This window comes from Leuciscus leuciscus (assembly GCF_965113295.1).
Source record: "Leuciscus leuciscus genome assembly, chromosome: 1".
NCBI classification, from domain to species: Eukaryota; Metazoa; Chordata; class Actinopteri; order Cypriniformes; family Leuciscidae; genus Leuciscus; species Leuciscus leuciscus.
Window position 1 is genome coordinate 46871274 of NC_138725.1, and position 23564 is coordinate 46894837.

At 39.3% G+C, this 23564-nt stretch overlaps 1 protein-coding gene across 3 annotated transcripts in view; it reads right to left on the bottom strand.

The window, feature by feature from the left end:
* The window catches only part of cacna1ha (calcium channel, voltage-dependent, T type, alpha 1H subunit a), a 114228-nt gene that overhangs the window by 42942 nt on the left and 47722 nt on the right, over window positions 1–23564 (bottom strand). For all 3 annotated transcript variants that reach the window (XM_082172379.1, XM_082172377.1, XM_082172378.1), the window contains exons 3-10: window positions 21163–21272; window positions 19652–19785; window positions 19207–19304; window positions 11476–11635; window positions 8239–8551; window positions 5870–5962; window positions 4369–5146; window positions 1661–2016 (exon numbers count right to left, since the gene is read on the bottom strand). In XM_082172379.1, coding sequence (XP_082028505.1) covers window positions 1661–2016; window positions 4369–5146; window positions 5870–5962; window positions 8239–8551; window positions 11476–11635; window positions 19207–19304; window positions 19652–19785; window positions 21163–21272 — 2042 coding nt within the window. The remainder of the gene's footprint in view (window positions 1–1660; window positions 2017–4368; window positions 5147–5869; window positions 5963–8238; window positions 8552–11475; window positions 11636–19206; window positions 19305–19651; window positions 19786–21162; window positions 21273–23564) is intronic.

Here is a 23564-nt window from a genome sequence, read left to right on the forward strand (position 1 = left end):
TTGGACTCGCTCCTTTGAAGGTATCTTGAGTAAAACGGCTCTATATTTCACGACGCACATGCAAAAAGACCAGAACCGGAACCGATGAGACCCGTTTTACACTTTGTAAAATAACCCAATATGTCGAATACAGTTTGTTGTGCATAACCCAAATTTTGACAAAACTTAATTTGTGTTAAAAATCTAGAAAACTTAATGACATTTAAATCAATCGAATTTACAACAACATTGTACATCACTGTTTGCAAGGCATAAAAAAAGCATATCTTGTCAATTGAGTCAACTAACGAAACCCCGCCAGTTGGCCATCGGGCCATCATTACTGTAAATCCAAGATTAAGTATTTATTACTATTACAAGAGTGTAGGTAAATGTTTAATTCCCCCTGCATATAATTATTAAGTTTTATACGCAAGACTCCATTCTTCAATATTATCCTCAATACCAGCTGCAGAAAATGTCAGTACTGCTTCCACACACATTCCTTGAGACCTCTATCAGATTGGATAAATGTCAAACCACAGGATTGGGTGCGAAACCACGAGTAGTAACATCCCAACAACATGGTGAGGAGAGATAGAGGTGCATTGCAGCACAACACAGTTATGTAACCAGGAGATCTGTTTGCCCAATAAAGCTATGAATCCTCATCACTGTTTATGAATGCAAAATAAATAAATAGCTAACCTCTGCTCGTGTCACAATGATATTTTGCTGGGGAATACATCATTATATAGTCAGTTTAACTGCAAATGACTTTTTTCTTATTAACTGTTATTAATTATTAGTTATTTATTAACAAATAACAAGGTCACATGAGACAGCCATCTTCTAACCGTATACATACTGGGAACTATATTCTCAGAAGGAGAAGCACTGCTACTTCTGCGGAGTGATTTGCTCGCAGCACCTGATAAGCCCCGTGGTGAGGAGCAGAGAGTTTGTTCAGAGTTGGAGTAAATCCCTCTGCAGAAGTAGCAGTGCTTCGGCATCTGAGAATATAGTTCCCAGTATGTATACGGTTAGAAGATGGCTGTGTCTCATGTGACCTTGTTATTTGTACACGCTGTGACTACAGATCACAACATGTAAATAGGAAAATGTTGCCGTTATTTTGTCACTTATTGGGAGCAGTATGCTAGCTGGAGCCGTTTACCTCCAGTCTTTGTGCTAAGCTAAGCTAGCGGTGGGTGCGTCAGACAGAGATACGGCACGCACGGAGATGAAAAGGGTATGTATGGACTGATCTAACTCTGGGGGATACGGTGAATAAGCTAAAGTCCCAAAAAGTCGGTGTGTTACTTTAAATGCTAATTATTTATGGGGATAAAAAAAAAAGGAGTGTGTGGATTTTTACCATTATAGGGTGGTTGTGTACACACACTGCCAGCAAATTATATTGAATTTTGCATAATATGTTCCCTTTAATTAAAGGGGGGTATTACTGATGTATTTTAGGTCATAGAATAAAACGTGAAAATATCTTGAGCTTTTGTTAACCAAAGACCTAATTGCAAGTGTTTAACCAAAAGCCCATTAAAAACCCATTGTCTTCATGCCAACAGAACCGGAAGTGCAAAACTAATAATAACTTGTTTTCGGTTTTTGGCCAACAAAAATACAACAGAAAATTCATGAAGGAACCCACACTTGCACTCACCTGCTCATGGTGTTCAATCCCCATACTCAAGGTGTTGATAAGGATGGCAATCATAATCCCTTGATTGAAGTATTTGCTATCCACTATGCGTGTCAATCGGTCCCGGAAGTCCTCCCAGAACTGAGCCAGGTGGTTATGCTTCTCCAGTATTTTATGATGGAATACATGTCTGGATTTTAACTCTGCTCCATGGGAGAGCCCGTACACCACGTCCCCTTCTGATCTGGAGTAGTCTGAATCACCGAGCTCCAGATCCATGGTCTCCAGGGCCCTTGAGCAATACGGGCAACTCAGGAGCTCAAGAAGCAACTGGGTGGGCACCACACCAGCTATCTGCAACAGCACACGACTGTGGCCTACATGGGGGAAAAACGCTATCAGTCAACAAGTTACTGCGTTTCATGCATTTCAATACATTACATTATTGTTTTCGAAACATTACTTCACATACAAAGTAACACTGTAACATAATTATACATTTTTTATAATGCAATTTGTAATGCTTAACTGCTTTTAAAAGTAACATTCCCTAACACTGATTGCTAATTTATCTGTTGCTGTTGTGCATTAATTCCTTCTGGATTGAGGACATTTCTCAGGAAACATTATATCTAAATCATTCACATGCTTTATTCTACCTGGCGTATAACTCAAACATTAACAGATCTTACAATTAACCTAATGTTTATTGTGGGGTCACGCATTTGAATGATTACACATATCTGGACTACCCTGGTAATCCAGAGTTCTCGCGAGAGCACAAGTTGAATATGCTCAGCGAGTTACTCTGGTGTCGAGTAATGATGCTCATTAAATATGCCCCTCGATCTGAGCTGCACCAATCACATCGGGTTATCTGATATAGGCGGGCCAGAGGCGAGCTAAACAGATGACGACAGCGCTGTGACGTCGAAGTCATTAGTAAACATTGCAAGATGGCTATGGATGAACACCAGTTGTTTGAAACGGCTTTGGCCGCTACAATGAACGAGTTAGACTTGGCTTTTTATCTAAAACAGGAACAGAAGACGCCGCTCGAATCGTTCCTTTGCAAGAAGGACGTTTTTGCTGTTTTGCCGACCGGATGCGGAAAGAGTCTAATCTACCAGTTAGCTCCGCTGGTAGCTAAGCGTATGGAGCTTATTGTTGTGATTGGTCGTAGTGTTATCCTATTGCGTGCAGTGAAATTTTCAAATGCATGCTTGGTGCCGCCCCTTGAGCTGGGCGATTTTCATTAGTCGACACCAGACCATTAATCTTTTAGATTTAGGTCTGGATTTCCAGGCTATATCTGGATCTAATTTGTTCCACTTTACTAGTCAAACCAATAAAACCAGTTACTTCAACTAGTTAGTCTATTAGTTTACTTTTCTAGCCACAGTCAAGTCAGTGCTCTATGCATTCTGTTTAAGCCCTCTCTTGGTCTTGTGATCTCACTACTTTAAATAAAACTAATTGGTCCAATCAGAGTATGTTTGTGGCTGTACTCTTATACTAATGTGTTTCCTGAGGACATAATCTTACACCGTGGCCCACTTTAGTCTGTGGTAATGAGCTGAAGTGTAGGTGACTCGAGCAGCAATCAAAAATGACTGCTGGCACTGACAGAGGCAGTGAATTTGCAGTACACATTCATGTTGAAAGAAATCCACAAATAGTCATTCTGCAACAGACTGATATAAAAATGAAAACTGGCTTGGGCATGAAAGAGATGCCTTGATTATCTGGGGCTGAACAAACGATATAATGCAAAACCAAATGCACTAAATAGTAGTACTATTTAGTATAGTACTGGGACAAAATGTACTGCTCCTGCAGTAAATTTGTCACTTCAACTCATATAAGTATCATACATTTAAAGGAATAATTGACCAAAAACAAACAAAATAATATTTTTAGTCATACAATAGTTTTATGTGAGGAACAGGGCATAATTTAAAGCGATAGTTCACTCAAAATTGAAAATTCTGAAAATGTACTGATCATCATGTACAAACACAAGCCAGCGTCTTGCCTCTTATTCAGTGTCAGACAGTCAAAACTCAACCTTTAATGTCAATTTCGACTTAACATTACACAGAAAATTCATCTCAGCCTATAGTGCATAAACTTGTATGTGAATTTTAACTTACTTTCAAGTTTTTTTGAGTGCAAATTAAAAATGTGAACTTAAAATAGTTTTTTTTATAGATATCAAACTAGTGACATTTCTAAAAACCAGATGCTTTACCGATATAAGTAATGTAGAAATATGTATATGTGAATGTGGATTCAATGAGAGCTGTGGTAAAAATTCATTTATATGGGTTTGAAAATGTTTAATTATTTTTATATTTGGGTGAACTCAATCTTTAATACTACTCAACTAGAAACGCCAGCGGTCTGAATCATTGAAAACCAACTGATCTTTTCCTTCCAGTGACAGAATAAGCCTGCTGTCTCCGTCTAACACGAGGAATCAACGGTTGATGTAGGATTTCAAAGGGCTTGATGGCCACAATCGCTAGTGGAGTGCTGGTTGCCGCCTCACTCCTTTAAAGATTGTGTTAATGACTTTAACATTTGAGGTATTGATTTTCTGTCGCGTTCGTAAAGGGCTGCCCGACAATCACTTCACAGAACGCCTTTCATTATCCTGAAACAGGCTGTGCAGGGTGAGTACAACTGGAACTGCCTGGAAGTGGAAACAATGACCATGAAAAACTTACTATGTTCTCCCATTAGCTGGTGCAGCTTCTCAAAGGGATCAATCGCTTCACATCCTGTATTTGCATCCGATTCCTCTCTCCCTTTCCCAGCAGAACTGCTGCCTGTATAGCTGCAGATGAGGGAGGGCAAGATGGTCGGATAGTTCATACCCCCGTTTAGTCGTCCGAGCCCCGGCACGCCCACCGTGGCGCTCGATCGCCCTTGTGGGGCCTCGTGAAAGTCACCTTGATAAATGCTGTGCACTGACTGAGTCCTGGAAGAAAGATTGTGCATGCCGGTTGGCTGAGAGGACACAGTTAGTTGCGGCCCCGTTGCGATAGACCTCATTTCCAGAGCCTCGCCGGGCCCAGTAGAGACCACAGGACTGGGGCTGCCGTTGCTGAGGTGACAGTGCTGTCGTTGGTGCTGTTGGATGAGGTTGTGGATGGAACGGACCCAGTTCCCGCCACCCCTGTGCCTGCTGTGACCATTGACCCCGCCGCCAGTGCCTCCTCCTCCACTCAGCACGCTGTTGGGGTTCACCTTCTTTCTGCGCTTGCTCTGCCAGTTGTTGTAGATGCGGGAAACGCGGCGCTTCACCTTGCGGTACAGGTGGCTGATGTACCTGAGCATCTCCTCGTAGCAGCTCCCCGGCTCAGAGTAGCTGGCAAGGGTGCTGTCGTTGGAGAGGTAGCATGCTCGCTGCTCCTGCATCAGCTGGTTCTCACGCTGCTTTGTTTCTGAGAACTGGGTTGCTATTACAACCAGGCACAGGTTGATCATGAAGAAGGAACCCACCTGAGGGACACAAAGGTCATTGTAGTTCACCATCATGAACATGAGAAGTCTCCTTAATGCCTGTTTAATGCCTGTTTTACACCTCACATGTACTGCAAGTGGTGCACATACACCACAGTTCAAAAGTTTGGGGTCGCCAAGATTTCTTTTTTGAAAGAAGGGTCTTATGCTCACTAACAGTAATATTTAATATTTTTAAATATATTTTAAAATGTAATTATTCCTGTGATGTCAAAGCTGAATTTTCAGCATCATTTTACATCTACTCAACCGTGATCCTTCAGAAATCGTTCTAATATGCTGATTTGATGCTCATGAAACATTTCTTATTATTATCAGTGTTAGTATGATTGTGTATATTTTGGCATCCCTATTAACCGGGGTTCTGCTCAATTCAAACTCAGGAATTGAAATGTAATTTTATACCCATTCTCAATTCAATATCCTGAATTTAAAATCAAATTTAGGACTTTGAATTCCAAAATAAGGAGAAACAGATAAATCTATTTGTAATGTCACTTGTAGAAATTTGTATACTACTTCATATTTAACAAATGAATGGATCAGGGTTGAGGAACATTTCATTTCCTGAAATGTTATACCTGTTAAATTTGTCTGAATTGAAATTCAGTAAATTCCACTTTCCTGTTATTGCACTCGATTCATGTATACAGTGTGAAACAGGCCGACATTATGAAATACATTCAATTAGAGTATACTTACTATAATAAGTAATATAAAATATATAAAATTGTAAAAGGAGTGGGCATCCATGACGTAATACATGATGTCCACCCATCCTTCCAAAGTAATAACCTGCAAAAAACAGAAGAGAAATTAAGAGAAATGCTGTGAGCTGGAAGATTCAAGTGATCATTATTTTGAGTTTGGCTCAGCACAATAGCAGTCTCAGGGGCCTGGCTCACATTTCCAACTGTGCAGATGGCTGGTGGCTCAAACACTGAGTTTTGAGAGTTTGTCTGGGGAATGGAAAGCCTGCAAGTTTATTGTATTTTTTTTTTTCTGGAGGTTTTTGAAAATTATAATTGAGTTCAAACACATTCAAATGTAGAGTCCAGGTAATACACCTTGACCTGAGGTAAAGTTTCAATAAATTACCTTACCTCAGATTAAGACATGTCTAATTTTTTATCTTGAGCACTGTTAGACACTAAAGCTCTTGAAAAAGAGTTTTTTCTTCCCAGGGATTAATTTTGAATGTGTGTGTGTGTTTTTTTATAGATAGAGACATACAAATCAAAGAGAAATATAGCAAAGTCTTCATGGTACAGAGTGATGCCAGAGGTCTGATTGTTAGTTTGATTGCAGTAAAAGTAGTAGCGCAGGGTTACGTCTATTAGCATTGAGTCATTTGCTCTGGAAGCTCTGCGCCTGCAGCACTGCATTTCATTCCCATCCAGCTGTATCATTTAGCATTAGACCTCATGTGTGAACCCCCGTTTTTCTCATTCTTTCTATGCTGTCTAACAAGAGACAAATTTCTGTTGTTCACATAAAAACAAAAACATGAATCTTCTTTCTTGATTTCCGCAGTGGATCTACACAGTTGGCTTTAAAATAGCTGATTCAAAACTTTTACATTTTTGCAAATGGGACTGTACTGCTAGACACACAATTTTACATCATTTATTATAGCCTCTTTTTACATACTGTAAACAGCCAGGCATAATTTCAAAATATTGCTTGAGTCCATTTGGGCTCAGGATTTATTGGATGTCAGACTAACAAAAACGTGTTACTTGTATTGTTTTCAGCTGATCATAGCACTAATATCCTTGAATATTTCCTTATGTGGCAGGTGTTTAATTGTAAAAAATGTTTAGAATAAAACTGCCGGCTTTGTGGCTAAGTAAACTTTAATAGATAGCAGTTTATGCATTCCAAACACACACAATTAACTAATATATTTTCAAACTTTTAACATAATTTAGCAAAATATCTGCCAAATTACAAATAGACAGTAAAAATATTTTGCTCACAGGTGAAATTTACCTTGAATTTCATTCTTTTTTTTTTATATAAATTGATCTAAATCCATTTTCACACAATAAATATTAAATCCTAAAATAGTATTCATGTTACAATTCATGACTCCATTCTTAAAATGTAAAACCAATTTTTTTATGATCGATTTTTATTTTTGAAGACTGTAAGTCTGCATCTGAAACAACTTTAAAACAAATATAGTTTCTACAAATAAATAAAAAATAAATTATGGCATGGTATGTGTAAGTTAAATTTTATAGTAACCATTATATAAGAAGGCTTATCTGAACATAAAAGGGAATAACCTGCTCTCGGGGGTGTCATCTTATGAGTACAATCCAGGTCTTATTAAAATCTCATGTTGACACAGATGAAAACGCCCTCTTTTATTATTGCATAACCTTTCCTGTCATTACAGCCCAGCCAAAAGGGACGCCATGTGACTTGTAATGATCGGACAAATGAGATCGACAATCATTTCCACAGAATGAAACATATTTCTCGCTGTATGTCCGTACGGTGGGCCCTCCACCAAAGGCATGACTGCGCATATTAAAATACTCTTTTAACAGAGGTCTGTGCCATCAGTCCGTCTGTGGTGATTCAACTCTGCTGATGAGGATGGATTGAAAGTACTGATGAGTTAATATGCAGCGTGACACTTATTCTTTTCTTATTTAATTTCCACAGGCTGTGATAAAAGATATCACTTTCCCATCGAAAAATCTCATCACTTTGCAGAGCTCCTTCCAAGAAAGGGGCAGAAATGACTAAAACAGACATTTTCTCAGTCGAGATTCAATTATTTGGTGTGGTTGGAGCGTGCTTAACAAGACTTTGTCCTTTCATGAAGAAAATCAAGCAATAAAAAGTTGTAAAAAGCCTAATCTATCTTTGGAATAACTAGGGCCTTTGACTTTAGGAAAACGAAGATAAATGGGTTTCATAGCGCAACCATAAATGGTTACTGAAAGGGCCATAATGCATTTCCATTCCCACAGCGTTCAACAAAAAGAGCATCAGTGATGTGAAAAAAAGATCTGGACAACAGAACTGATCAGAACACCATTTCAAGAGGAACGTACCTGGAATATCGCAATCCAGGCATATCCAATGTTATCAAAGTTCACTGCCCCTTTGTGTGGGTTGAGCTCCCCGGCCTTACACACATTGTAATATTGGTTCCAGTTAACACAGCTGCTGTTGCTGGTCCCATCCAGGCCCGAGTAGGCATGTCCCGGTGGAGATGCATTTAAAGTGCACTCAACACCCTCCTTGAGGCGGGGCACCTCACTGCAGCGCAGCATGCCGTTCTCCTTATTGGTGGAGCAGATGAAGGGGTTGTCCTCACCGTCTTCATTCATGTAGTACGGACTCATGAACGACAGATTATAAAGGCTGTGGAAACACATACAATGCGAAATATATGTATATATATATATACAGTGAGGAAAATAAGTATTTGAACACCCTGCTATTTTGCAAGTTCTCCCACTTGGAAATCATGGAGGGGTCTGAAATTGTCATCGTAGGTGCATGTCCACTGTGAGAGACATAATCTAAAAAAAAAAATCCAGAAATCATATATGTAATAATATATAATTTTTTAACTATTTATTTGTATGATACAGCTGCAAATAAGTATTTGAACACCTGTCTATCAGCTAGAATTCTGACCCTCAAAGACCTGTTAGTCTGCCTTTAAATTGTCCACCTCCACTCCATTTATTATCCTAAATTAGATGCACCTGTTTGAGGTCGTTAGCTGCATAAAGACACCTGTCCACCCCATACAATCAGTAAGAATCCAACTACTAACATGGCCAAGACCAAAGAGCTGTCCAAAGACACTAGAGACAAAATTGTACACCTCCACAAGGCTGGAAAGGGCTACGGGGAAATTGCCAAGCAGCTTGGTGAAAAAAGGTCCACTGTTGGAGCAATCATTAGAAAATGGAAGAAGCTAAACATGACTGTCAATCTCCCTCGGACTGGGGCTCCATGCAAGATCTCACCTCGTGGGGTCTCAATGATCCTAAGAAAGGTGAGAAATCAGCCCAGAACTACACGGGAGGAGCTGGTCAATGACCTGAAAAGAGCTGGGACCACCGTTTCCAAGGTTACTGTTGGTAATACACTAAGACGTCATGGTTTGAAATCATGCATGGCACGGAAGGTTCCCCTGCTTAAACCAGCACATGTCAAGGCCCGTCTTAAGTTTGCCAATGACCATTTGGATGATCCAGAGGAGTCATGGGAGAAAGTCATGTGGTCAGATGAGACCAAAATAGAACTTTTTGGTCATAATTCCACTAAACGTGTTTGGAGGAAGAAGAATGAGTACCATCCCAAGAACACCATCCCTACTGTGAAGCATGGGGGTGGTAGCATCATGCTTTGGGGGTGTTTTTCTGCACATGGGACAGGGCCACTGCACTGTATTAAGGAGAGGATGACCGGGGCCATGTATTGCGAGATTTTGGGGAACAACCTCCTTCCCTCAGTCAGAGCATTGAAGATGGGTCGAGGCTGGGTCTTCCAACATGACAATGACCCGAAGCACACAGCCAGGATAACCAAGGAGTGGCTCTGTAAGAAGCATATCAAGGTTCTGGCGTGGCCTAGCCAGTCTCCAGACCTAAACCCAATAGAGAATCTTTGGAGGGAGCTCAAACTCCGTGTTTCTCAGCGACAGCCCAGAAACCTGACTGATCTAGAGAAGATCTGTGTGGAGGAGTGGGCCAAAATCCCTCCTGCAGTGTGTGCAAACCTGGTGAAAAACTACAGGAAACGTTTGACCTCTGTAATTGCAAACAAAGGCTACTGTACCAAATATTAACATTGATTTTCTCAGGTGTTCAAATACTTATTTGCAGCTGTATCATACAAATAAATAGTTAAAAAATCATACATTGTGATTTCTGGATTTTTTTTTTTAGATTATGTCTCTCACAGTGGACATGCACCTACGATGACAATTTCAGACCCCTCCATGATTTCTAAGTGGGAGAACTTGCAAAATAGCAGGGTGTTCAAATACTTATTTTCCTCACTGTATATATATATAAAACAGACTGTAACTGTAACTGACACATTATATGCTCAGAGACCACAGCTTCTTCCTTATCTTTACATTAGTCATTTACTGTACATGAGACTGAGGACCCCTGCAGAACCTCAGGACTGCGTGCCAAGGTCAATAAGTCTCTTAAAATATCCGATATGTGACCTTTTTATGACAAGGCAAGGTTGGTTCAGGTTGTAAAATGTCATGTGGGGTGATTCCTCCAAAATAGTATGATATTCATGAATTAAATGTAAACTAGAAAATTGTATAAACATTGTTCAAAACCATCTGAAACCAACCGGACACAAAGAATACATTTCTACAAATTTGGAAAATGTGTTTTAAATGAGATTTCTAAAATATTTTTTCCTTTTCTTTATCATGGACACTCTTGCTTATCATTGATTCGTCCGCCTGATATGTTTAAATTAAGAAGTATAAGATTTAAAGGGAAAATAAGTTAATTTCAAAATTGCTATTATCATTTTATATGCACATCATTGGGGAGCGTGGAGCCCCCAAGCATATAACAAATACAATTTAAAACAGAACATGACGGTCAAACATTGTTATTAAAACAATATATACTCTGATGCCATTAAAGGCCTGGGAATATCATGTCACAAATGGTATGGCTAAGAAAAAATTAAATCAACTGAATGCATGTAAGGGCTGAACCGGGTCAAAACTCTGCTTTTACCGCCATCATATGCAGTGCTTAATTTAATTTAATCTCAATAAAATGAAAATAAACTTTCAGCAAAAACACTTCACAACAGGACATTTCACTAGCTCATATTTCATGCTAAATAAGAACTGGCTGAAGAAAATGTTTGCGTAATGGCCCCTTGAATCACAGGGGCCATTACACAAACACATGCACTTACAAAGCACCAATTTGTCCCATTACATCAAAATATACGATTTATAATTCAATCCATTTTGACGACTGCAGTCTGTACTCATCAATGCCTCTAAATAATTTTCTTATGTAATGTTGTTTTACTCTTGTACCTTTGCTGGAGGTGTGTGTACCTTCAGTGCTCGGGGACCAATGCTCGGCACTGATTTGACACCAAGGTGCAATGCTCAGTTTACAAGACTGTCAGTGGCTGAAATGCCATTGCTGCTGGCAACAGTTGGCTGCCAGTTTGGATCATGTTGATAGCGCTGACATGCTCCCAGCGGAGAGAGGGTAAAAGAGGAGAAGAGGGGAAGAAGGCTGCCGGTTAGATAAGAGCAGGACAGTACTTACGCTTTCACGTCAGCTGGCATGAAACACCGATTCCGAAGAAGTCCAGCCCACAGCTGCACCCCGACAATGCCGAATATAAAGAACACAAAAAAGCACAGCAGGAGGACGTTGCCTAACATAGGCAGAGTATCAAGAAGCAGAGTCACCAGTATTCTCATACCTGAAATACAAAGGCACAAGAGAACACAGACGCAACAGCATTTTAATTATCCTGTGCTAACTCCATACTGCTTTTATGGTTTGCATAACATCCAATGCTTTATTTTTTTAAGTACCAGTATAAATTGTGGATAGACCAGTGTATGGATTAATCAGACAATGAGTGCTTCTCAATGCTCTCAATTGATGCTTCCTTGTTTCCTTGCTCCTACGTCATCAAACCTGTGACCGGACTCCAATCGAACATCTTTGATTCGATTGAGCCATCTTAGGACATCTCAATTCTCTAATTGCACCGTAAGGAACGAGGAGCGAGGAAGTTTCCTGAGGAGTCATGAGTGAGGATAGATGATGATGATGATGATGATGATGTTTTTATGTTTATTTTATTAACATTAATGACACAGACAGGGAATATTAGGCTGCTGTCACTTTAAGACTGAATGCACGGACTGAATATCACACATCCGGTTTCTTTCTCAACTGTTCACTTATGACATTACCGGAAGAATACTTGTGGAGAAGGATATTTTGACATAATTTTGTGTGTATGTGTCCGTTCAAGCTTAAGTAAACGCAAAAGAGGAATCAATTCGGTGTTCAAGCACTGCTTGAAACGAGCCTCCCTCTCTCCCTCTCTTTCTCTCTCTCTGCGTGCACGCGCTTCGAGTGTGTGAGGCTGTGCGCACAGATAACAGCGCGCGTGGGCCGATTATTGCCTCTTCTTCCACGTTTAAATCATTTGAATGTGTGTGTGTATATATATATATAAAGCATAGCGTCAGTTCTGGCAGGTCACATTAGTCAAGCTCGCATCAGCTGACTCTCAGCTGATACACGTCTACCTACAGTATAGGAATACAACGCCTATCACTGTATACATATATAAGCTCCATCAGTATCAGCAGCTATCGCGTTTCTCACAAGCTAATTACCCTCCTCCATCCCCAGCCCCTCCTCTTGTCCAGTCAGTATGGCATTAAATTCTTGAATCATGTTGTACTTTAAAATCTTGGATTTATGATATCTGCAATACATTCTTGTTGGTTCTGTTCTGTGTACCCTAAGGGGGGTTATTGCTGCTCTCCCTGCTCTTATCCATGCTAGGCTGCATGAATGCGCAGGGAGTTCTTGCCCAGAACAGAACCATACCGCCAATCTGTATGCATTTGCCAATCGTATTTGACGATAGTGGTCCTGACAGAAATATATATATTGGGTTTAATTTCGGGGTTGAGGACGCCATGTTTAGCCTAAAAGCAGTGAGGAATATGACGTCAAATTTGGTTTTCGTTCCACTTTTGGAATACGGTACAGATGTTTTCTTGTGGAGCTATGTACATATGGACCTCTGATGTCTAGACCCTGCTATTTTGCTTATGATTAATTTTAGTTTTATTATGTATACTTTGTTTAGTTTTGTATTGTTTTTTTGGCTTTGTGTTTATGTTGTACTCTTGTATTTGGTTTAAGTGTGTGATTTTAAAACCTGGGATAAGGTTGAGCCCACCGCTAAGGTTTATTTTGTGTAATTGTTCAAAGGGGAGGTTTTGATTCTTTTCTTTGTGTTCCATGAGCCAGCCTGAGTGGGAGTATCTGTCCTCTGGGGTCATCAGAGTCTTCCCCTTTCTTCACTGCTTGGGGGCTTGAGGTTTTATAGTCGGTATTGGCATCGGGAATTAAGTGTGACCTTTTGATACAGCTCGGTTACATGTAGCTGACTTGATGAATTTAATGAATTTATTGCCTGAACTTATTGCATTTTGCATTTAGTGAATGAACAAATTAAAATGTCCAAAACAAAGTAATGTTACTTCGGACATTTTTTTTAAACAATAGTTAAGAGAACCTAAAACATTTTCTACAGTGTATATCGTGTAAAGTAAATCAAATGGCAAACCTTCCCTCGGTTTCACAGACAAGGCTTACTGTAAGTTATTCCCAGACTAAAATGCATGTTTGAGCTGTTTTAACTGAAAGCAACTTGCACTGACATATCTTAAAATAAAATGCCATTGTTTTGTCTCAAGACGCACACCAGTAAAGTTTTTTTTCTAAGGCATGTTTATTAAAGCTACTTAAATGCCCTAATTGAACTAAGACCTAATCCTGGCTTCATCTAAGCCCTGTCTGTAAAACTGGGCCCTTATGATGTAGAATGACACCTTTAACTTAAATTGGTCCCACGTGTAATAATGCTCGGCAGAGCAGACAAATTGCATATTTTAAGTGCTCTGCTGAGGGACCGGAGGGACTGACTGAGTCTAACTTGAATGGAAAATTAAGACCACTGAACAAAAACCCATTCCAAATCCATTCCCACAACCACTAATAAAAGCTAACCACCACTCAGAACACAGTAGCAACCACATAGCAAGACCCTAGCAACCACATAGCAATGTGCTAACAACCAGTCAGAACACATTAGCAACCCACCCAAAACACCTTAGCTACCAAACAGCAATGCCCTGGCAACACCCTACAATATCATTGTTTTGCAGGCAAGGAACACTCACATTTTCTTGAGTGGATGCAGAATTCTAGTGTAGTGCTGAGAATTACCATAATAGGAAAAGCTTAAGGAATGTATTTCACATGCTAATATAAACTCACACCCGAACTTTCAGGCAGTTAAATATTACACTGTCCTAAAGAATACAAACAATGGCTGTCAAATTTAGCACATTAACGTATGTGTTTAATTCAACTCTAATGTTGTTATTTTTATTACACACAGTTAACACATTAAATCTGACATTATAACGGTTTTATTCTATTCTGTGATTACTAAAAAGAGCCAAAATGTTAGAATTGATTAAAACTGAATTAATGATTAGTATAATTAATTCAAGAGTTTTATTAATTGTCTCTCCTTGGTGAACTATCAAAAATGTAATTTGGACAAACATTAGATGATTGTCAGAGGCAACCTAGGATCATTGGGAAAATTTTGCAACACTTTCGAAGTGAAATGTCCAGTAAGTGGTGCCAAAAGTGTGTTTAATTTTCTCTGAAACATATGAACGTGATTATGGCAATATATTATTGAGTTGGTTGTTCAGAAATGAAATGTTCAGAGAGTGGAAATGAAGTTGTTGGTGTTTTACTGTCACTAGTGCTCATTTCAGCTAGAAACTGCAGTAAATTACATGTATAGGTATTTTTTTAGTTTTGCAAAAATGTTGGTAGAGGTATGTTTTTCCAATGAGCCCAAGTTTGGTCTAAGCCAGGGGACAAAAGTAATTTTACAAGTATAATCTATTAAGTATGTGATGGTGGGGGGGTCCATAAAGTTATTTCACCATTGAATAATATGCAGATGATATTTTTGTGCAAGTGAGATAATCTCTGTGGTGCACATATATTTTGCTGCAATTGAAACATAAAGTGTCCATGTTATGTGTTTTTTGTGAGATTATGTGAAATTAATTACAATCAAATATATTAATCAATTGACAGCCCTGACAAAAAACAAACCAAAGAGCAAAAGAGCAGGCATGGATGCATATGTAATTCAGTTGTGTCACATGGCCCAGTGATCAAAACAGACCGGTGTGTAAAAAACTGTCAGAATGGATAAGCCAGAGAGTATTAACATTCAGCATATTTCATGCAGAATGAATAACCTGTTACCTACATGTACTCATTCTCATTTAAGATGAAACAGAACTGTCTATCACTCTGCTTTCTTGAGATGACACAACAATGGTGAAAAGCAGCAAAAAGACACTGCACTGCTCTCTCAAATGCGCATAAAAACATCAGCAAACATCATTGAGAGAAGTGACCCAGGAGAGAAGCGATTCATCCGGTGGATCCGTGTGACTAATGTGTTTGATGTGGGTGTGTGTGGCTGATGTAATTTAAGTGTATGATATGGGGAGGAGAGGGCTTTAAATGGGCCTGTCTGAGTGCGAACATCCTCTCGATGGCCTGCATCCCTCCCACCAAAGACAGCGTGGAGCCACAGCGTCGCTCGGACACTCTAATGAGCCCCCTAGAGAAAAGCATGGTCATTGGAAGAGGATGAACATGCTAACTTGCTCTCTGGTAAACAGATAGAGGGGAGATAGAGAATCGCTCTGCCAAGCATTTCTAGCTTGGTATTTGAATTACGGCATGTCGGCAATAACAAAACAATGGAGACGCACACATGCACTCAAACTAACATCCACAATTCGCTCCAGCGAATAGTAATATCATTGCATACTAAAAGCACTCCTGCTGGCGGCAACACTCCGCCGAGACAAATAAATCACGATATCTCGTCTTCCATCTGGGCAACAGCAAAGTCATTAAAGCTGATGTGGTGGAGCAGACTTACTCATACTTAAAATCTACAGCTCCAGGGGTGTGTCTCAATCCACCCCCTAGTTTAGTAGTGAGTGCACTGCCCAGGGAATCTTGAAATTCAAGTGGACTAAAAGTTTGCTCCCTAAAAACACTGCAAAGAAACAAATTGGGAGTTTTGAGCATTCTATTCAATGTAAATATATCAGGGTTTCCCAAAAAATATCAAGCAGAACGACTGTTTTCAACATTGATAATTAATAAGGGATAATGCAATGTTAGCTGTGCATTAAACGATTTTAATGCACGCCGTGGAGGCAAAGAAGCACCCGAAGCAAAGCGGAGTGCTTTCAAATCGTTTAATTCACAGCTAACGTTAGCCGTGGATTATCCTGCTTATAGACCTTATTCACAGCAGCGCCATCTTAGATATTTAACGGGAATGAAAGCGAGGCTGTGAGGGATAGACATGCATTTCTTCAGTGGGTTGTACTGTTATTTAATGGGCTTTTGGATTATTCTGTTGATGAAACACTGCAAAAATATCTTTCCAAGACAATCTAACTCCAGACAACATGAGCTGTGGAAAATGATAAGTGATCTAGGAGCTTTATACAGCGTTTTACAGTGGATGCCAATGACAACATGGCAAGTCTATCCCTCAGAGCCTCGCTTTCATACCTGTCATGGCACTGCTCTAAATAAGGTCAATACCATGGTAATTTGCATGCAGCACTGACACGTTAAAGCTGTCATTGATGTTTGCAGTGCTAAATTTGACTGGAAGGGTTAAAATGGTGGTTAGGTTCATCAGCTAAGACTCGTTAGATCTTGCAGAGATTAAAGCCCTATTCAGACGGGACTAGTTTAACATGGAGAGGTGGGGTAAAGTAATAATTACCAGAGCTGCTCAGTGATTTTAGTCCCGTCTGAATGTGCCATCTCAGTAATCATTACAGACAATGTCAGTAAAGATTACGGCGACTTTTACCTTCAGTAAAAAGGTCCGAAAAAATTACCTCAGGTAATACTAATCCCGTGCGAATAGACCCGCTGTAAATATGTACGTAAATATTTCATCATTTTGTGTTTAAAAGTATTTTTCAAATTTTTTCAAGTATGGAAACGCTTGAAAAAGCATTCAGAAGATCGAAAGCACTTGTTAGAGGCACGAAACATCTTTTAGCGTTAGGTAAGTGCCTATTACCAACACAATCCAATCTGAAGTTAATTAATACATCGTTCGACCAGACATAATAGGTTATGTATTTGCACAAGTGATATCAGGAAGCAATGTAATACACACATGACGACAGGAGGGTGACGGCGATGCCCACTTCTGCTAGTTTTACTGAGATATCTTATCCTGTGCGAATTGGCCATTAATATTATAGACATCCTGTGGTAAAATTACATTACTCCATCTACCCTTGTAAAGTTAATCCCGTCCGAATAGGGCTAAAGTAGTGCAGTAAGATTAGCTTTATTTGAATGAATTAGCCTATCGGGAGAGAGAGAGACAGAGAGAGAGAGAGAGAGAGAGAGAGAGAGAGAGAGAGAGAGAGAGAGAGATGTGTGTGTGAATTACCTGTGTCTGTTCAGTGTCTCTCAAGCAATGAAGCTGCGAGTTGAATTGAGTTAAATGAGTCAGTGACGTATGTGTGTGTTTGCTTCAATGAAAGCAGCTCATTAAAGGTGCTCTAAGCGATGTCGCGTGTTTTTTCGGCCAAACATTTTTTTGTCACATTCAGCAAACATTTCCTCACTATCCGCTAGCTGCCTGTCCCCTGAACACACTGTAAAAAAAACGCGGCCTCTGTAGACAGCCCAGGCTCCACAAACGGCAAGAAAAACAAACTGGCCCAGCCTGGACCACGAAACATAACAGTGTTCCAGCCAATAACCGACAATAATTATTTGGGGGTGGGGGTTGGGGGGTTAGTGCACCGCACGTGCACATGAAGGGGGGTGTGGGGAGTGAAGGAGAGAGAAGCATGAAGAGGGAAGTTAGCTAGAGGAGAGATGTCCTAACAACGACTAACGTTAAAATGTTATATTCTTGCGAATTTTGATATGGCCGACACACGACCAAAGAGACAGTGTGTGGGATGAGGAGGAGGGAGGGTTGAGCTAGCCTCCGTTTTGTTTGACAATACTTCGAACGTCAACAAGAAGTGACGTTACCCAACATCGCTTAGAGCACCTTTAATATAGAATGCTGATTAAACTGACTTGGAACTAGCTGTGCATTTTATTGCAAAGCCAATCAGAATTTAGTATTCAGACAGACCATGGTATAATAATAAATGTTTCTTGAGCAGCAAATCATATTAGAATGATTTCTGAACAATCATGTCAACTGAAGACTGGAGAAATTCAGCTTTACCATCACTAAATTACATTTTAATAATAATAATAATAATTAATTAAATTAAAATATTTCATAATATTACTGTTTTTACTGTATTTTTGATCAAATAAATGCAGCCTTGGAAAGCATAAGAGATGCTTCTTTCAGAAACATAAAAAAAATCTAACCATTCCCAAAGTTTTAAATGGTACTGTCTATATATATGACACTTGCCTTTGTAAAAGTCTGTTAACAGTAAACAGAGACAAAGCGGACACAAGTGTAATTTTATTTTCCCTTAGACTTATGGGACACATTATGGGACTCATTGTTTTATCTTATAGGATCTAGGAGATCAAATATAACTGTCAGTCTGTCACACAGAGGCTCATTATTAAAAGAAATACGCCTCTCGTTTGTGGGACATGTTCTGCTGGGTAATTTATAGACTAGTGTGTTCTGTAAGTTGTCTTTCCTGCACACAGGCTCATCACGTGATTGGCTGAGATGATCTCTGCTTCACATGTCATAGATCAGGCAGCTGTTTTCTCCTTTCATCACAGATGAAATGACACGTAACAATGTCTTTGAGAGGCAGGTAGCATCAGCAGCCAAAGATCAGCCTGCTGGAAAAACCAGGTCATAGCAGCCTCAGGTGGTTAAAGCTGGTTTCTGGAATATAATAGCTAGTTTGTTGCTGTCAAGGAAATTCATAGCGGAGAAAAATACTCTCCTGGAAATATACAAATTGCTAGCCGTATTCGCTGAGCCGTAAATGTCATGCGATTAATCACCTTGGATCCCCAGCAGCTCAGCCAAGGTGACCCAGTCGACTTAACCTGACTGATTTAATATGTTTAAACCACCTTGAACCAACCAATGACCATAAATGCATCATTTTATCAGGATTTCCCAGCATGAAAGAAACTTACTAGGCACTCTGTTGATGGCTCGCAGGGGCCTGAGCACTCGCACAGTCCGGATGGCTGACAGGCTGGCGTTATGACCGTCCAGTGAATACTCCATCATCCTGGAGGAAGCAGAGCAGAGGAAACGTACTGCAAGAGTCAGACACTAAAGGTCAATCTCTATAACCTTTCTTTTTGTCGATCTTACGTGAGGATAATGAAAGAAAAGTGGTTTTAAAAAAGAAGACTTGATGTGTTCATCACTCGTGTCAATTTAAAGGTCAATTTAAACAACAAGGGGAATGTTTTTTAAACGGTTAATGGCGTAGCGCTGGGAAATCTCACAGTAATTCTATTTCCCAACTGACGGTCTGTAAATCGAGCGGCGGGTCCCTCTTGACCAGCTTTACCGTGGTGATAATGGCTGAATGCACGAGTGACAAGTGAGAAAAGAGACAGGTTTCCTCACCCTGCCATGACAATGAAGAAGTCCAGGCGGTTCCATGTATCGCCAAGGTAACACTTTGATCCAAAAATCCCCAGGGCTATCATTTTGATGACCATCTCCACAGCAAAGAAGGCGAAGATGCAGTCATCAAATGCCTGAGGACAAAAACCACAGTATTTTTAATCATATAGAAGGACAGACATTTTACGTAGGAGGCAGAACATGAGATGGGGGGAAAACTATTATATTTCAATGCTTTTGCATTTGAGTGCACCATTTTTGCTCTGTGAAAGAACGCAAAAGCATTGAAATATAATTGTTTCCTCTCATCCCTTTTTCGCATCACATGTCGCTTTAGGGCCTCTGTACAGGTTAAGAACTTCAAAAATGTGTGAATATAAATTTGGGCACCATTTGAGAGTTTTACAGGGAGAGAGTGAGAAGATCAGCTATGATTCATGTTATGTAGTATTTTCAGCTCTGGCCTCAGCTGACCCGATCTCCGAAATCCTGCCGATGCTGATGTCAGGCTCTTTTGGACATAAAAATTTCCCACAGTACCATATATACAACCCAGCTCACTTTGGTGGGAGCGTGGGCAGGATTACAGAGAATTACAAAACTAAGGAAGCAAAATGCTTCAGTCTCTGATATCTGGCAAAGGTTCCAGTGACCCCTAAACCTGTTCGTGCCACAAAACATGGGCTTAACGCCAAGTCTATGGTGGGACAGTCCTAAAAACAGACACTGGACACAAAATTGATCAAATAAACAGATAAAATAAAGGGTAACTAATCGTTTTAAGAATAAAATGTGAATTCTGATGTATTGTGGCCCCAAAAAGTATTTTGGACATCCACACCATAATCCACACCAGTGTTATTTTAGATACTATTATAGTTTTTATTAATATTTTGACTATTTTTTTTCTTGATATATATATTTTTGTTATTTTAGTACATAAAGTTAAACTAGATGTTTATGTTAATGTTACCTTGCCAACTAATTGAAATAAAATAAGTTTTTTTTATGTTTTTTGTATTGCTTTAGTATTAGTTGATTAACTATACCCTGATGCACACATAAAATCCATGAATGTCATGGAAGAAAAGGAAAAGAAAAGGTTGTTAGGTTTCAAATGATGAAAAATATGGATAAACCGATAAAAGAAAAAAACAAAAAAAACATGGACCATGTTAGTCTAACATGTGATGAACTATGGCTGTTATTCTAGGACGCCTGTTTGATCTTCATACATCCACTAAAAATCACATTGAAACTAGTTTGATTTGAAGTAATGGCTCAGAAAAGTGAAGCTAGTTCTGAGAAAAGCTCTAACGACATTTGATTGCAGAGGCCATTTGGTTTGATGCCATTTTGTGCAATTTAATATCTACAGTATATACAACTCAATTCAATCTTTCTATCCAAAACTTTTATGAAACACTATCTTTGAATGATGTTTGAGGGAACATTATCATATAATGAGCTTTCAGAGTCCATCTCTCATAGTAAATTGGAGCGAGACTTACCTGTAAGATGATACACCACTCTGACTGGCACTTGAGGTCCTCACATGGCTGGAACATGCCCAGAGTCACACAGTTCAACAGAATCACCAGCATGCTCACATGCTCAAACCATGTGCACAAGAGTCAAGGAAATTTATCATAGATATCATATAGTCATGGTTTCTGGATTGTGATTAGCTCATTGCAAAGAACATAAAAACTACAATAGATAGTAAACACCAATATTGATTTTATTGATCCCTTAGTAAGAGAAAATGAGTTTAACAAATTAGAGCAAACAACACTACGGATTTGCAAAAATTCAAGGACATTATTGCAAAACTTTCCTTTCTTCTGATTGAATTTTAATTAAACTTCTAAAGCATGATTACGGAGTGCAAAGCCTATTATTTACACATTTTTCTCTTTTAATTGTAGATGAAATGAAAATAAAGTACATTTAGTGAAAGGTCTGGAGGTGTATTAAAAGTTTAACAAACCATAATAAAATAAAAAGCCAAGATATGTTGTAAAAAAAAAATTGCTTATATATTGAGAAATCAATGTTACACACAAAGCTACATTTTCAGCATCATTACTCCAGTCTTCAGTCACATAATCCTTCAGAAATCATTCTAATATGATGATAATAAATGTATTTGCCATCACTTTTGTTAAATTTAATTTGTCCTTGCTGAATTCGTAAGACATTCAATAAACTATATCCACAAAGCAGCCATATCAACAATCCAAGCAGAAATAAAATGTTCTTCTCACTGCTTATCTGCTGAAATATTTAGTGAGTGCAACAGAAACAGGGTTATGTGTTTCAGCTGCACAACTATTGGTTCCACTGCTGTCTGAGATGTCAGATGCCATAAGAACCGTCAGCGAAGAGGCCGAAACAAGCTGTTGCTGCTGCTGTCACCAAGCACAACATATCAGCATATCCATACGCGCTGTCCACTACACTGAAGATCACGACCAACGTGTCCATCATGACCAGCGGCCGTCGCACCACAAATCAACACCAACAACACCCACAGGCCCCTATGGATCCTGATGTTTTCCAGACAATTTCTGATCATATAGCTCTATTCAAACACAATCTTTAAAACATCTGCGCTTAAACCCTCCAAGGACACAATCAGCTTTCTTAGGGTTGAAATGACATCATCGTTCCAGCAAGGGCTTCGCAACTCATCTATTAAGCAGGTCTGCTCATCTAAAATGGGGCAAATGATGGGCACTTGCTATGCAATACACAAATGAGAAATTTGAACACTGCTTCATGGACTCATTTCCATAAGCAATCACAGAGCTTCGGATTGTGGGCGTCACAACATTGTACTCCCTCACAATGGAGCAGTGACTGAAATCAGGTGCTGATGATGAACCCTGAGGATTTGCCACTGTCGGAGCCTCACAAACAACAGATAAGGTCTAAAGAATAAAGAACGGAGAGAAAAAAATATATTTTCAAGAGTTTCAAGGATTTCTATTGAACTTGCACACAATGAAGAAAATTAGGGTTGGACATGATTTTCCAAGGTAAATGGTAAATCAGGATGTGGAAGACTTTGATTAACGTGACAGAGATCCAAGCAGATCCAGGTCCCAAATCCCACTTCATAAAGATGGCTACACTCTCCAGGGAAATGCAGGTAATGGAGTGGACTTTAACAAGTCACGTTCCCACTCACAGTCTACAGTCTGAGTGGAGTGGCTTAAATTGATAATCTGTCACTTAATAAATAATGCTTTTCTGTTGAAACGAACTGGCCAAGTTTACCAGCTCTACGGTCTATCCATCCCCTTAAAAGGTAAATGGAAAAGCATTACTGCTAAAATAAGAATTTTCCCAACCACCAGTCGAGCCAACTCTAGGGAGGCAAAATGTCCCAACCAGAGAAGATTGTTTTCTTCTTTCTACTCCTTTATTATTCCACCATTCTTCCCCCTTTATCACCTTTCTTGTATTATTCACAGACAAGATGCTTCAGTAAATATATTGCTTCATAATACTTTGCACATGATGTGTTTTGGAAATGTAAGTGTTTCATACTAGTTCATAGAGACATACTGTAAAATAACAAGTATTTGTTGGAACTCTTAAAGAACCCATGAAATCACATGATGAACACAGTTTTGGTCTTGTGTTGACATATTTCTTCTGGACCTATTAAAATAATTATCTCTCTCTTTTTTAAAATAGACTTTATGTACACAAGTTACACAACCATTTAAATGTGTGCGTTTGGTACAATTTCGAATGCTTTTGAAAAGTTTGTTTATGCTCAGCAAGGCTGCATTTATTTGATTATGGAATTTTACTATTTAAAGTAACTGTTTTCTATTTGAACACATCTTAACATTTTATTTATTCCTGCGATGTCAACACTGAATTACTCCAGACTTATTCC